This window comes from Spinacia oleracea, chromosome 1 (genome assembly GCF_020520425.1).
Source record: "Spinacia oleracea cultivar Varoflay chromosome 1, BTI_SOV_V1, whole genome shotgun sequence".
Classification (NCBI taxonomy): domain Eukaryota; kingdom Viridiplantae; phylum Streptophyta; class Magnoliopsida; order Caryophyllales; family Amaranthaceae; genus Spinacia; species Spinacia oleracea.
Window position 1 is genome coordinate 1,972,119 of NC_079487.1, and position 12,297 is coordinate 1,984,415.

General features: G+C 38.6%; 1 protein-coding gene across 2 annotated transcripts in view; it reads right to left on the reverse strand.

Moving 5' to 3' along the window:
- Positions 1 to 12,297, reverse strand: part of LOC110799119 (uncharacterized) — a 79,866-nt gene that overhangs the window by 500 nt on the left and 67,069 nt on the right. Inside the window, exon 2 of one of the 2 annotated variants that reach the window (XM_056834945.1) lies at positions 90 to 254. In XM_056834945.1, coding sequence (XP_056690923.1) covers positions 90 to 203 — 114 coding nt within the window. In that variant the 5' untranslated portion in view covers positions 204 to 254. Of the gene's footprint in view, positions 1 to 89; positions 471 to 12,297 lie in introns of those variants that run through there. The other variant, XM_022004319.2, reaches the window with a different exon arrangement.

The window sequence follows — 12,297 nt, forward strand, 5'->3', positions numbered from 1 at the left end:
CTAATTATAACAACAAGAATGAGAATACTAGTAATTTAATTTTAATGAAAAAGAAAAAGAAAAAGAAAAAGAAAAAGAATGATTCTTACCTGATTGACAAACTTGAGAAACATATATTTGGCGTCGTTCTTGGGCGGCGGTGGAGGAAGCTTGGTGTCGCCTGCATCAACAGCAGGGTCAGAATCATCGCCACTATTAGCCATTCCCACTTTCTAATGTTATTGAGAATTCAGAATTGAGAATTCAGAATTGAGAGAGATGAAGAAGAAGCGAAGCGTTTTGAGTGGAAACAGACTAATAAAGTTGGAAATAAAAGAGAAGATGAATTAGTGAGTGATGTCATATCTTTCCAAATTGAGATAAATTTTAAGTACACGCCATATTTGAGAATCAATGACCATTGACTACTATGACTACACTACTAAAGAGTAAAGAGTAAAGACTAAAGACTAAACACTGAAGACTGAAGACTACAGATGATAGATCGTTACAAACTTACAACAAATGTAGTCCTCTCTCATAAATTCACAACCTTACCATTACCATTTCTCCACCTACCTCGCCACCTAAATATAATACCAACTTACTCTTTAAAATCTAACTTCAACACAACATATACTCCGTGTGATCCTAAGTAAGGGGTGCGACATTTAAAAAAACAAATGAGTTAGTCCTAAAAGCCTTTTCAAAATACGGAGTAACATACTTTATTGAGTTCACTCGACTAGAAAGTACTCCGTGTACAAGAGCTTTTGAGAATAAAGACTTTAGAGGTTTACTTATTTTCCCTTTTTGTTTTAACTAGTTTTTGGGCCCGTATTTCGCACGGGCTTTTACTCACTTGATACTATTTTTTTAGGGAGAAACTACCATTTTTCAAACAAATGATAAGAACAATTGCACAAACTGCCATTATAATGTTTAAAAGCCATAATTACGTCAATCTATCTACAGTTGCATATATTTACAAAGAGAATGTCAATTTAAGTCCGCAAATGAATGATTTCATCTGAAATGGATCAATAATTTTGCTGTCTAAAATTGTAGAAAATAGTATTTCATAACTGAAACCATTTTCCAAAATTCTAAATTTGTAATCCAATTGATCACCTACCTATCACCCCCTTGTTTAACATGGTTGTCAGTTATGCTAATAAATCTATATGCTTAGTTCAGGAATATAAAATGAGATCTCTTTAGGAGGATGCGAACCCTTGAGGTGGCCAAACATTTGCTCGATACTTCAATACTTCATGTTGATCCCTTTTTGACCTTATGATTCAATCCTTTGATAAAAGAACTTATTGTTGAATTCTGCGCGCACATTGATTTCAATAATAATCATGAGCCAACAGTAAAATATCAACTGCTCATTAAAACATATAAATGGAATTCAACTTAAAATAGAGTGAAAGAGATAGAAAGCCACCAGAGATCTTGAGGCAATCGGCAAAGTTCAACTGCACCTTGATAGTTTGGATGAGAAATGCAATCCAAGTGAGTATCTGAAAGTGAGGTACTTATAAGGGATGTTGACTTTATAAGGGATGTGATGAGCTAAATGACAAACTCATTTCAGTTACATTGGAAGGGAAGGTGGAGGGAGAAGAGGAGAAGATTAATAGAAATTGAAGAAATTAATTCATTAATTTAATTCGCTGAATTAGATTGAATTAAATTTGGAGGTTATAGAAGCTGAAAGGGAGGATTGGAGATTCAAGGAGAAGGTGAAGAACTTCTTCAAAAACAAAATTTAAAAAATACGCAAATTGACAAAAGATAAATATTAGGTATAGATATATGATGGGTCATGTATCTTCAAAATGTTGTTGCTTACGTGTCCGCCACATGTCTTCAAAATAGTGTTGCTTACATGTCCTTAAAATGAAAGTGGTTATGTTTTTTAAATACTAGGTATTGATTACGTGCTCTTCAAAATTATGTGTTACCATATTTCATACATTCACTTCATGGCTAGTGTGATTACGTAGAACAAATTTACCGTATTAACTCGAGTAATCACATATTGTATGTTAGACTTAAAGTAAGTACTCTGTATTAAACATGAAATGATCGATGTCTTGGTAGAGATATAGAGTATCAAGTATTTATTGTTTCTTCTTTTTCACTCAAAATATCGTTACATGACACCACTGAGTTTCATAGTTAACTAAATTGTATTACGCTAGTTTTTGTGGCAAATCCAGGACTTTCAGGTAGGGTATGCAAAATATGACCATGATGTAGTAATTTTTTTCTTTTTGAAAAATTTGACGTTGAATAAATCAAAATCAAATCTAAACACCGTACTATAAATCTAGAACATATTAGGTGCACCCTCTCATATTTTCCCCTTACATGTGAAGAGAAAATGTGAGAGTAACCACACATGGACATAAAAATACCTTAGGTGCACGGTGCACCTAATAATTTTCACTGCAAAATCTAGGATTTATTAATTAATTTAAGGTTACTCAAAATATAGCCGTGACGAGATGCACAAAAAACAACTGAAAGACAGAATCCCTCTAGGGCACAAAAAACCCTTGGGAGGGCCGCTCTAGCAATCTGCTAGGTTTCATCCTTCAATCTCGAAGGTTTCTTGCTCGATTCTTGTCGAGGTTCTGGTTGTTAGGTTACGATACATATGACAATTCATAAATCATGCGGAAACAACCATTTAGCCAGGAATACATATTATTTACACATAATCATATAGCATAATTTAGATGCATACTCTTTGTTGCGTGCCTTCCCTAGCTGCGCCCGAACCGAACAAGAACAAGTCTTTAGGACTCCAAGTGTCGTCCCTCCGTAGATAGTCCACAGCACGTCCGGATCCGCCTTAAGATTGACCAACTAGAATCGCCCTTAAGGTACTAGAATTTTCGGCACTCTTAGGTAAGAAATATGACTGAATTTTTCTCTCAAAACTCACTTTGAATACTTGAATTGATCTCTGAAAATATGTGACCCTAGGCACGTATTTATAGAGTTATGGAAAGGGAATTGGAATCCTAGTAGGATACGAATTAATTAAACTTAGAATCCTATACGAACTCTAATTAATTAATTTATCCTTTTAGGAATAGGAATTTAATCATATACTAACTCTAATAGTTTTAGGAATCATGCATGAACACAAACTCACACACACACGGCAGCCACGAGGGCCGCCCATGCGTGTGCGTGCGAGCAGCAGCCCACGCAGCGAGGCCCACGCAGCCGTGGCCTTGGCGCGCGCTGGGCCTGCCTTGCGGTGGGCCTGGGCGCTGCCTTGGCTGGGCTTGTGGCGCGCGTTTGGCTTGCTGGGCGATGGCCCGACTTCGTGCTGGGCCTTCGTCCGGCAGGCCTCGTCCGATGCTAATTCGTACGATACGCTTCCGATTAAATTCCCGGTTCCGGAATTCATTTCCGATACGAACAATATTTAATACTTCCGATTCCGGAATCAATTTCCGTTTCGAACAAATATTTAATATTTCCGTTTCCGGAATTATTTTCCGATTCCGATAATATTTCCGATTCTGACAATATTTCCGTTTCCGGCAATATTTCCGATTCTGGCAATATTTCCATTTCCGATAATATTTTCCAATACGTACCATGTTTCCGTTTCCGGCAACATCTACGACTTGGATAATATTTATATTTCCGATACGATCCATATTTCCGTTTCCGGCAATATCATCGTATCCGGAGTATTCATTTCTTGCCTGTGACGATCTCAGCTCCCACTGAAACCAAGATCCGTCGATTCCGAATATCCATAGATGGAGTATCTAATGCCATTAAATACTTGATCCGTTTACGTACTATTTGTGTGACCCTACGGGTTCAGTCAAGAGTAAGCTGTGGATTAATATCATTAATTCCACTTGAACTGAAGCGGCCTCTAGCTAGGCATTCAGCTCACTTGATCTCACTGAATTATTAACTTGTTAATTAATACTGAACCGCATTTATTAGACTTAACATAGAATGCATACTTGGACCAAGGGCATTATTTCCTTCAGTCTCCCACTTGTCCTTAGGGACAAGTGTGCATTTCCTAATTCCTTTGTCGCTCGATGCTTGCTCTTGAACATAAGGTAAGAGTCGTCATCCTTATTATGTCCAGAGGTGTTCCTCGGTTTCAGAGTTCAACTGATCAAATAAACAGATAATCATAGCCTATGATTCATCCGAGCACGGCCATGCATTTCACAGTTTCTAGCTCTCCGAGTGGCCTTGTACAACTTTTAAGCATCTCATCCCGATTTATGGGAGGACAATCCCAATCTTGCGATCTTGAGATTAGACTTCGTTTGATAGGTGATTACCTGAGCGTTGCCTTTATAGCCTCCTTTTACGGTGCGACGGTTGGTCAACGTCAAAGCAACCAGTTCTCAAACAAGTAATCTCAAATCACTCAGGTATTGAGGATTTAGTGTCTAATAATTTAATGAAATTTACTTATGACAGACTTTCATCTCTTACAGTAAAGTTTCATAGGTCTTGTCCGATACTAGTCTTCCCAAAGTAAGTATCTATGCAAATGATTATGACATTGCCATGTCCACATAGTTCAAGAAACAGAACTACTAGTCATCTTGCATTCTAATCGTCTAACGTTTTCTATGCGTCCAATTTTATAGAAAACTCCGACTAGGGACCATTTTCAACCTTTGACATTCAAGTTCACTTGATAGACATTTCTTAGTCACAGGACTGGTCCTGACAGTCTATCTTGAATATATCGTCAAATTGAAGGGACTCATCATTTAATAAACCACAAATTAAATGGAAAAATGAATTCTTTTCATTTATTGTGAATGATTAACCAATAATGTTTTACAAAGATTTAAACTCTAAAACTTTAAAACATTAAATAGAGACATCAAAGCCATTCTCCAATATGCTTGATTCCCATAGCTGCAGTGTGCGAGTTGTGCTTCGCCTGCGGCAGAGGTTTAGTTAATGGATCTGATATGTTGTCATCAGTTCCAATTTTGCTTATCTTGACTTCTTTTCTTTCAACGAACTCTCGTAGAAGGTGAAATCTACGAAGTACATGCTTGACTCTCTGGTGGTGTCTAGGCTCTTTTGCCTGTGCAATAGCTCCGTTATTGTCACAATACAGGGCTATTGGTCCTTTAATGGAGGGGACTACACCAAGTTCACCTATGAACTTCCTTAGCCATATAGCTTCCTTTGCTGCTTCATGTGCAGCAATGTACTCCGCTTCAGTTGTAGAATCCGCAATGGTGCTTTGCTTAGCACTTTTCCAGCTTACTGCTCCTCCGTTGAGGCAGAAGACAAACCCAGATTGTGATCTGAAATCATCTTTTTCGGTTTGGAAACTTGCGTCCGTATAGCCTTTAACAATTAATTCATCATCTCCACCATAGACCAGGAAGTCATCTTTGTGCCTTTTCAGGTACTTCAGAATGTTCTTGGCAGCAGTCCAATGCGCCTCTCCTGGGTCTGACTGGTATCTGCTCGTAGCACTGAGTGTGTACGCAACATCCGGGCGTGTACATATCATAGCATACATTATTGAACCAATCAATGATGCATATGGAATCCCATTCATTAGTCTACGCTCATCAAGTGTTTTTGGGCACTGAGTCTTGCTTAGAGTTATTCCATGAGACATGGGTAGGTAGCCTCGCTTGGAGTCCGCCATCTTGAACCTATCAAGCACCTTATTGATATAAGTGCTTTGACTAAGTCCAATCATCCTTTTAGATCTATCTCTGTAAATCTTGATGCCCAATATGTACTGTGCTTCTCCTAGATCCTTCATCGAAAAACATTTCCCAAGCCAAATCTTGACAGAGTTCAACATAGGAATGTCATTTCCGATAAGCAATATGTCGTCGACATATAATACTAGGAAAGCAATTTTGCTCCCACTGACCTTCTTGTATACACAAGATTCGTCCGCGTTCTTGATGAAACCAAAGTCCTTGACTGCTTCATCAAAACGTATGTTCCAGCTCCTGGATGCCTGCTTCAATCCGTAGATTGATTTCTTTAGCTTGCATACCTTTTTAGCATTCTTTGGATCCTCAAAACCTTCAGGCTGTGTCATAAACACAGTTTCTGTTAAAACGCCGTTTAAGAAAGCAGTTTTGACATCCATCTGCCATATTTCGTAATCGTAATATGCAGCGATTGCTAACATTATCCGAATAGACTTTAGCATTGCAACTGGTGAAAAGGTTTCATCGTAGTCCACACCGTGGACTTGCCTGTAACCTTTTGCAACCAATCTAGCTTTGAAAACTTCAAGTTTCCCATCCTTGTCCTTTTTCAGTTTGAAAACCCATTTGCTTCCAATGGCTTGGTAGCCATCTGGCAAATCGACCAAATCCCATACTTGGTTTTCAGACATGGAGTCTAATTCAGATTGCATGGCTTCTTGCCATTGCTTGGAGCTAGGGCTCGTCATAGCTTGTTTGTAAGTCGCAGGTTCATCACTTTCAAGTAATAGAACGTCATAGCTCTCGTTCGTCAAAATACCTAAGTACCTTTCCGGTTGAGATCTATATCTTTGCGATCTACGCGGGGTAACATTTCTAGATTGATCATGATTCTCACCAGATTCTTCTAAAGATCTCTGAGTTTCATCCTGAATGTCATTTTGAGCATTCTCTAGAGTTTGTTGTTCGACTCGAATTTCTTCGAGGTCTACTTTTCTCCCACTTGTCATTTTGGAAATGTGATCTTTCTCCAAAAAGACACCATCTCGAGCAACAAACACTTTGTTCTCAGATGTATTGTAGAAGTAATACCCCTTTGTTTCCTTTGGATAGCCCACAAGGATACATTTGTCAGATTTTGGATGAAGTTTGTCTGAAATTAATCGTTTGACATATACTTCACATCCCCAAATCTTAAGAAAAGACACATTTGGAGGCTTTCCAAACCATAATTCGTATGGAGTCTTTTCGACAGCTTTAGACGGAGCTCTATTTATAGTGAGTGCAGCTGTATTTAGTGCATGTCCCCAAAATTCTAATGGAAGTTCGGCCTGACCCATCATTGACCTGACCATGTCTAGCAAGGTTCTGTTCCTCCGTTCCGACACACCATTCCATTGTGGTGTTCCAGGAGGAGTCAACTCTGATAGAATTCCACATTCTTTCAGATGGTCATCAAATTCATAGCTCAGATATTCACCGCCTCTATCAGACCGCAGTGCTTTAATCTTCTTTCCTAATTGATTCTCTACTTCACTCTGAAATTCCTTGAATTTGTCAAAGGATTCAGACTTATGCTTCATTAGGTAGACATAACCATACCTACTGAAGTCATCAGTGAAAGTGATAAAGTAGCTGAAACCACCTCTAGCATTTGTACTCATTGGTCCACATACATCTGTATGGATTAAACCCAATAGTTCATTTGCTCTTTCTCCAACTTTAGAGAAAGGTTGCTTTGTCATTTTGCCAAGTAAACATGATTCGCATTTACCATAATCCTCTAAGTCAAATGGTTCTAGAATTCCTTCCTTTTGAAGTCTTTCTAAGCGTTTCAAGTTTATATGGCCTAATCGACAATGCCACAGATAGGTGAGATCTGAATCATCCTTTTTGGCCCTTTTGGTATTTATGTTATATACTTGTTTTTCGTGATCTAATAAATAAAGTCCATTGACTAATCTAGCAGATCCATAAAACATCTCTTTAAAATAAAACGAACAACTATTGTCTTTTATTAAAAAGGAAAATCCCTTAGCATCTAAGCAAGAAACTGAAATGATGTTTTTAGTAAGACTTGGAACATGGAAACAATCTTCCAGTTCCAAAACTAGCCCGGAGGGCAACGACAAATAGTAAGTTCCTACAGCTAATGCAGCAATCTGTGCTCCATTTCCCACTCGTAGGTCGACTTCACCCTTGCTTAACTTTCTACTTCTTCTTAGTCCCTGTGGATTGGAACATAAGTGTGAGCCACAACCTGTATCTAATACCCAAGAAGTTGAATTAGCAAGTATACAGTCTATAACGAAAATACCTGAAGATGGAACGACTGTTCTGTTCTTCTGATCTTCCTTTAGCTTCAAGCAATCTCTCTTCCAATGCCCCTTCTTCTTGCAGTAGAAGCATTCGGATTCAGAAGTGGGTTGACTGACCTTCCTCTTTACAGATTTGGCGCCAGTTTGCTTAGTTGGGCTGGCCTTGTTGCCACCTTTCTTAGCATTCCTCTTCTTTCCAGATTTCTTGAACTTGCCCCCACGCACCATAAGCACATCCTGCTTATCACTTTTGAGCGTCTTTTCAGCGGTCTTCAGCATACCGTGAAGCTCAGTGAGCGTTTTGTCCAGACTATTCATACTGTAGTTCAGTTTGAACTGATCATACCCGCTATGAAGAGAATGGAGGATGGTGTCTATAGCCATTTCCTAAGAAAATTGCTGATCCAGCCGACTCATATTCTCAATGAGTCCAATCATTTTGAGAACATGTGGACTTACGGGCTCGCCTTTCTTAAGCTTGGTCTCAAGAATTTGCCTATGAGTCTCGAATCTTTCGACTCGAGCCAGATCTTGGAACATGTTCTTCAACTCACTGATGATTGTGAAAGCATCTGAGTTGATGAACGTTTTCTGCAGATCCACACTCATGGTGGCGAGCATTAGACATTTCACATCCTTGTTGGCATCAATCCAACGATTGAGGGCTGCCTGAGTGACCCCGTCGCCTGCGGCTTCGGGCATCGCCTCATCTAGGACATACTCCTTTTCTTCCTGCATAAGAACTATTTGCAAGTTCCTTTGCCAGTCAAGGAAGTTTTTCCCGTTCAACTTCTCCTTTTCGAGAATTGATCGAATGTTGAATGAATTGTTGTTTGCCATATTAAAAACTACAATTGAAAAGAATAAACAAATAAATAACCATTCACAGTTTCTCTTAATAAACTTAAATTCTAGCATACATGCATAATTCAATGTTTATTAAGCATTTTATTCAAGTTATGTGTTCCGGCAGGTGTGAATAAAATGATTCCAAGATCCTAAAATCATTGAAGAACTAAGCACAGTTTGTCGACTTAATCCTAGAACATCTTAGGTAAGCAAAAGCCTTTTGCTAATAGTCTAGAAACTATTCTTGGTTGATAGGTACGTCTAAGAACTTATTAGGTAAACCTATCGATTTTCCCACGACATAAAAGGACTCTTTACTTATATCGTTGAGTTTCACCAAAACTAACATGTACTCACAATTATTTGTGTACCTTGCCCCTTTAGGACCAATAAGTAACACCTCGCTGAGCGAAAACTATTACTAGATTGATGTAAAGGATATCCAAGCAAGTGTATATTTTGGCATGGCACCTTTTAACTCAATTTTTAAGTTTGGAACTTAAGGCTCTTACTATGTTGGTTAGATTTTAAGTGAACTAAAATCCTTAATCATGCAACATAATCAAGCTTTTGATCTCATGCATTTTAAGACATATTTAAAAGCAATAAATAACTTAAAACATGCATAAGATAAATGTGATCTAGTATGGCCCGACTTCATCTTGAAGCTTTGACTTCAAAGTCCGTCTTGAAAATCTCCGTGGGAGGCACCATTTTCTTCAAATAGGATAAGCTATAACTAATTACAACTATTTGATGGTACGCAGACCATATTTGAATTGAAAAATAACTTTGGTACTTTAGACCAATTACATTCAAATTAATGGTACGCATACCATATTTTCTATCCTATTTGGGCCATACTAGTCACTTCATAACCTGCAAAACAGTACATATACAATATATACCATTCACCCATTCATTATCATGAATGGCCCACATAGCTGGTTAGTAAAACACATTATGCATCACGTAAACATTTGCAGCAATTAATCAAGGGCACCAATAGTCTACCAATTATTCAGTCCTTATTAATTCTAATCAAGTTGTTTTAACCTTAAGGATTCGTAGACCTAATCAAGAGTTTTATGACTAAAAGGGCTCCCACTTAAACCAATAAATTCATATGCTTTACTAATTTTAAACATAAAAATGTATTTCAAGTCTAACCGGAAACATACAAATTTAATTAAAATTTAAAGCTCATATAAATTTATAATTGAATCCAAAAGTTTAATTTAATTTCAGTCGTATTTAAATTAATTCATGATTTTAATTTTAGTAAAATAATTAGAATAAATAAAATTTATTATAATTACAATATTCAAAATTAAAATCCAAGAAAATAATTTAAATTATTAATTTTAAAATTAATTAAAATTACGTAAACTGAAAAATTTCAAATTAAACATTCAAAACGATCTAATCGCAACGCAAACACCCTACGCATCGCACGCCCATGGGCCGCACGCACACAGCCATCGCTGGCCATGTGCGCGCAGCCCATGCGCTCGTCGCATAGCTGCTGCATCTTCCATTGCAAGCCATCGCACGCTATGGTGCTCGCTGCGCGCGCGCCAGCGCTCGACGCACGCGAGCCATCGCTCGCTGTGCGCGCTCGCCAGCGCTCGCTGCGCGCTCGCCAGCGCTCGCTGCGCGCTCGCCAGCGCTCGCTGCGCGCTCGCCAGCGCTCGCTGCGCGCTCGCCAGCGCTCGCTGCGCGCTCGCCAGCGCTCGCTGTGCGCGCGAGCCATTGCTCGCTGTGCGCGCGAGCCATCGCTCGCTGTGCGCGCGAGCAATTGCGCGCGATCAATCGCTGGGCGCAGCGCTCGTGGCACGCGAGCTTGCGCTCGCTGCGCGCGAGGCTGCGCGCGCTTGTGCGAGGCAGTGCGCGTCGTGGCGCAGCTCGCTTGCTGCCCACACGCGACTGCCTTGGCTTGCCTTTCGCCCATGCCCATTTGTTCATAGCTCGTGGCCCACGACACAAGGCAGGGCTGCTGCCTTGTGCTCGTGCACCATGCCCTTGCTCATTGCATTCGTGCCGCACGGGCGACGAGCTCCCTTGCTCGTCGTCGCATGCCCGCACTATACAACACCCCTTAAGGGTAACACGAAGCGTCCATTGCTTTGTGCGTGCAAGTCATATGAACGAATCGCATAAAAAATTAAAATTTATATTTAAAATTAATGACAAATTAATAAATAATATTAATTTCATAATTTTAGGGCGAAAAATCGAAAATTTATTATCCAATTGATTTCCGATTATTATGGATTCAAGTCTAGGTCATAAAAATTTAAAATTTATCATAAATTTACAATTTTTATGGTGGTTTTTAATCATAGGTTTCTAATTAAATTATAATTAATTATGAAAATCAAATTAATTCTAAATTATTCTAATTTTCAACAAATTAATCATAATTACAAATTAGATTGCATAATTAACAAGGCTAGGCATTCAAACTTGTTAAACATATACAGTAGGTCAATCAAAAATTCAAGATTTATCAACAAGAATCGCAAATATTTAATTTAACATCTTAAATTTACGAAATTTTGCATTCGAAAAACTAAAACCTTCGAAAAGTCATAGTTAGGCTTCGAATTTGAGAATTCAGGGTTCGGCAGAAAAATATTATTTTTGTTAAAATTTTAGAATGCCTTTTACATGCGGAATTGACACAAAAATCACTCGATTTGGATGAGTAACGAAGAAACTGCCGAAAAACTGCGTACGTATAATTAAATAAACGCAATTTGCAATTAATTAACAATTACGAAAATTAATCACCCCTTTTAATTCTTGCAAATTTGTAATATTTAACCATGTTCATGCAATTTAGATTATGAAAATAATAAGGGGCTCGTGATACCACTGTTAGGTTATGATACATATGACAATTCATAAATCATGCGGAAACAACCATTTAGCCAGGAATACATATTATTTACACATAATCATATAGCATAATTTAGATGCATACTCTTTGTTGCGTGCCTTCCCTAGCTGCGCCCGAACCGAACAAGAACAAGTCTTTAGGACTCCAAGTGTCGTCCCTCCGTAGATAGTCCACAGCACGTCCGGATCCGCCTTAAGATTGACCAACTAGAATCGCCCTTAAGGTACTAGAATTTTCGGCACTCTTAGGTAAGAAATATGACTGAATTTTTCTCTCAAAACTCACTTTGAATACTTGAATTGATCTCTGAAAATATGTGACCCTAGGCACGTATTTATAGAGTTATGGAAAGGGAATTGGAATCCTAGTAGGATACGAATTAATTAAACTTAGAATCCTATACGAACTCTAATTAATTAATTTATCCTTTTAGGAATAGGAATTTAATCATATAGTAACTCTAATAGTTTTAGGAATCATGCATGAACACAAACTCACACACACACGGCAGCCACGAGGGCCGCCCATGCGTGTGCGTGCG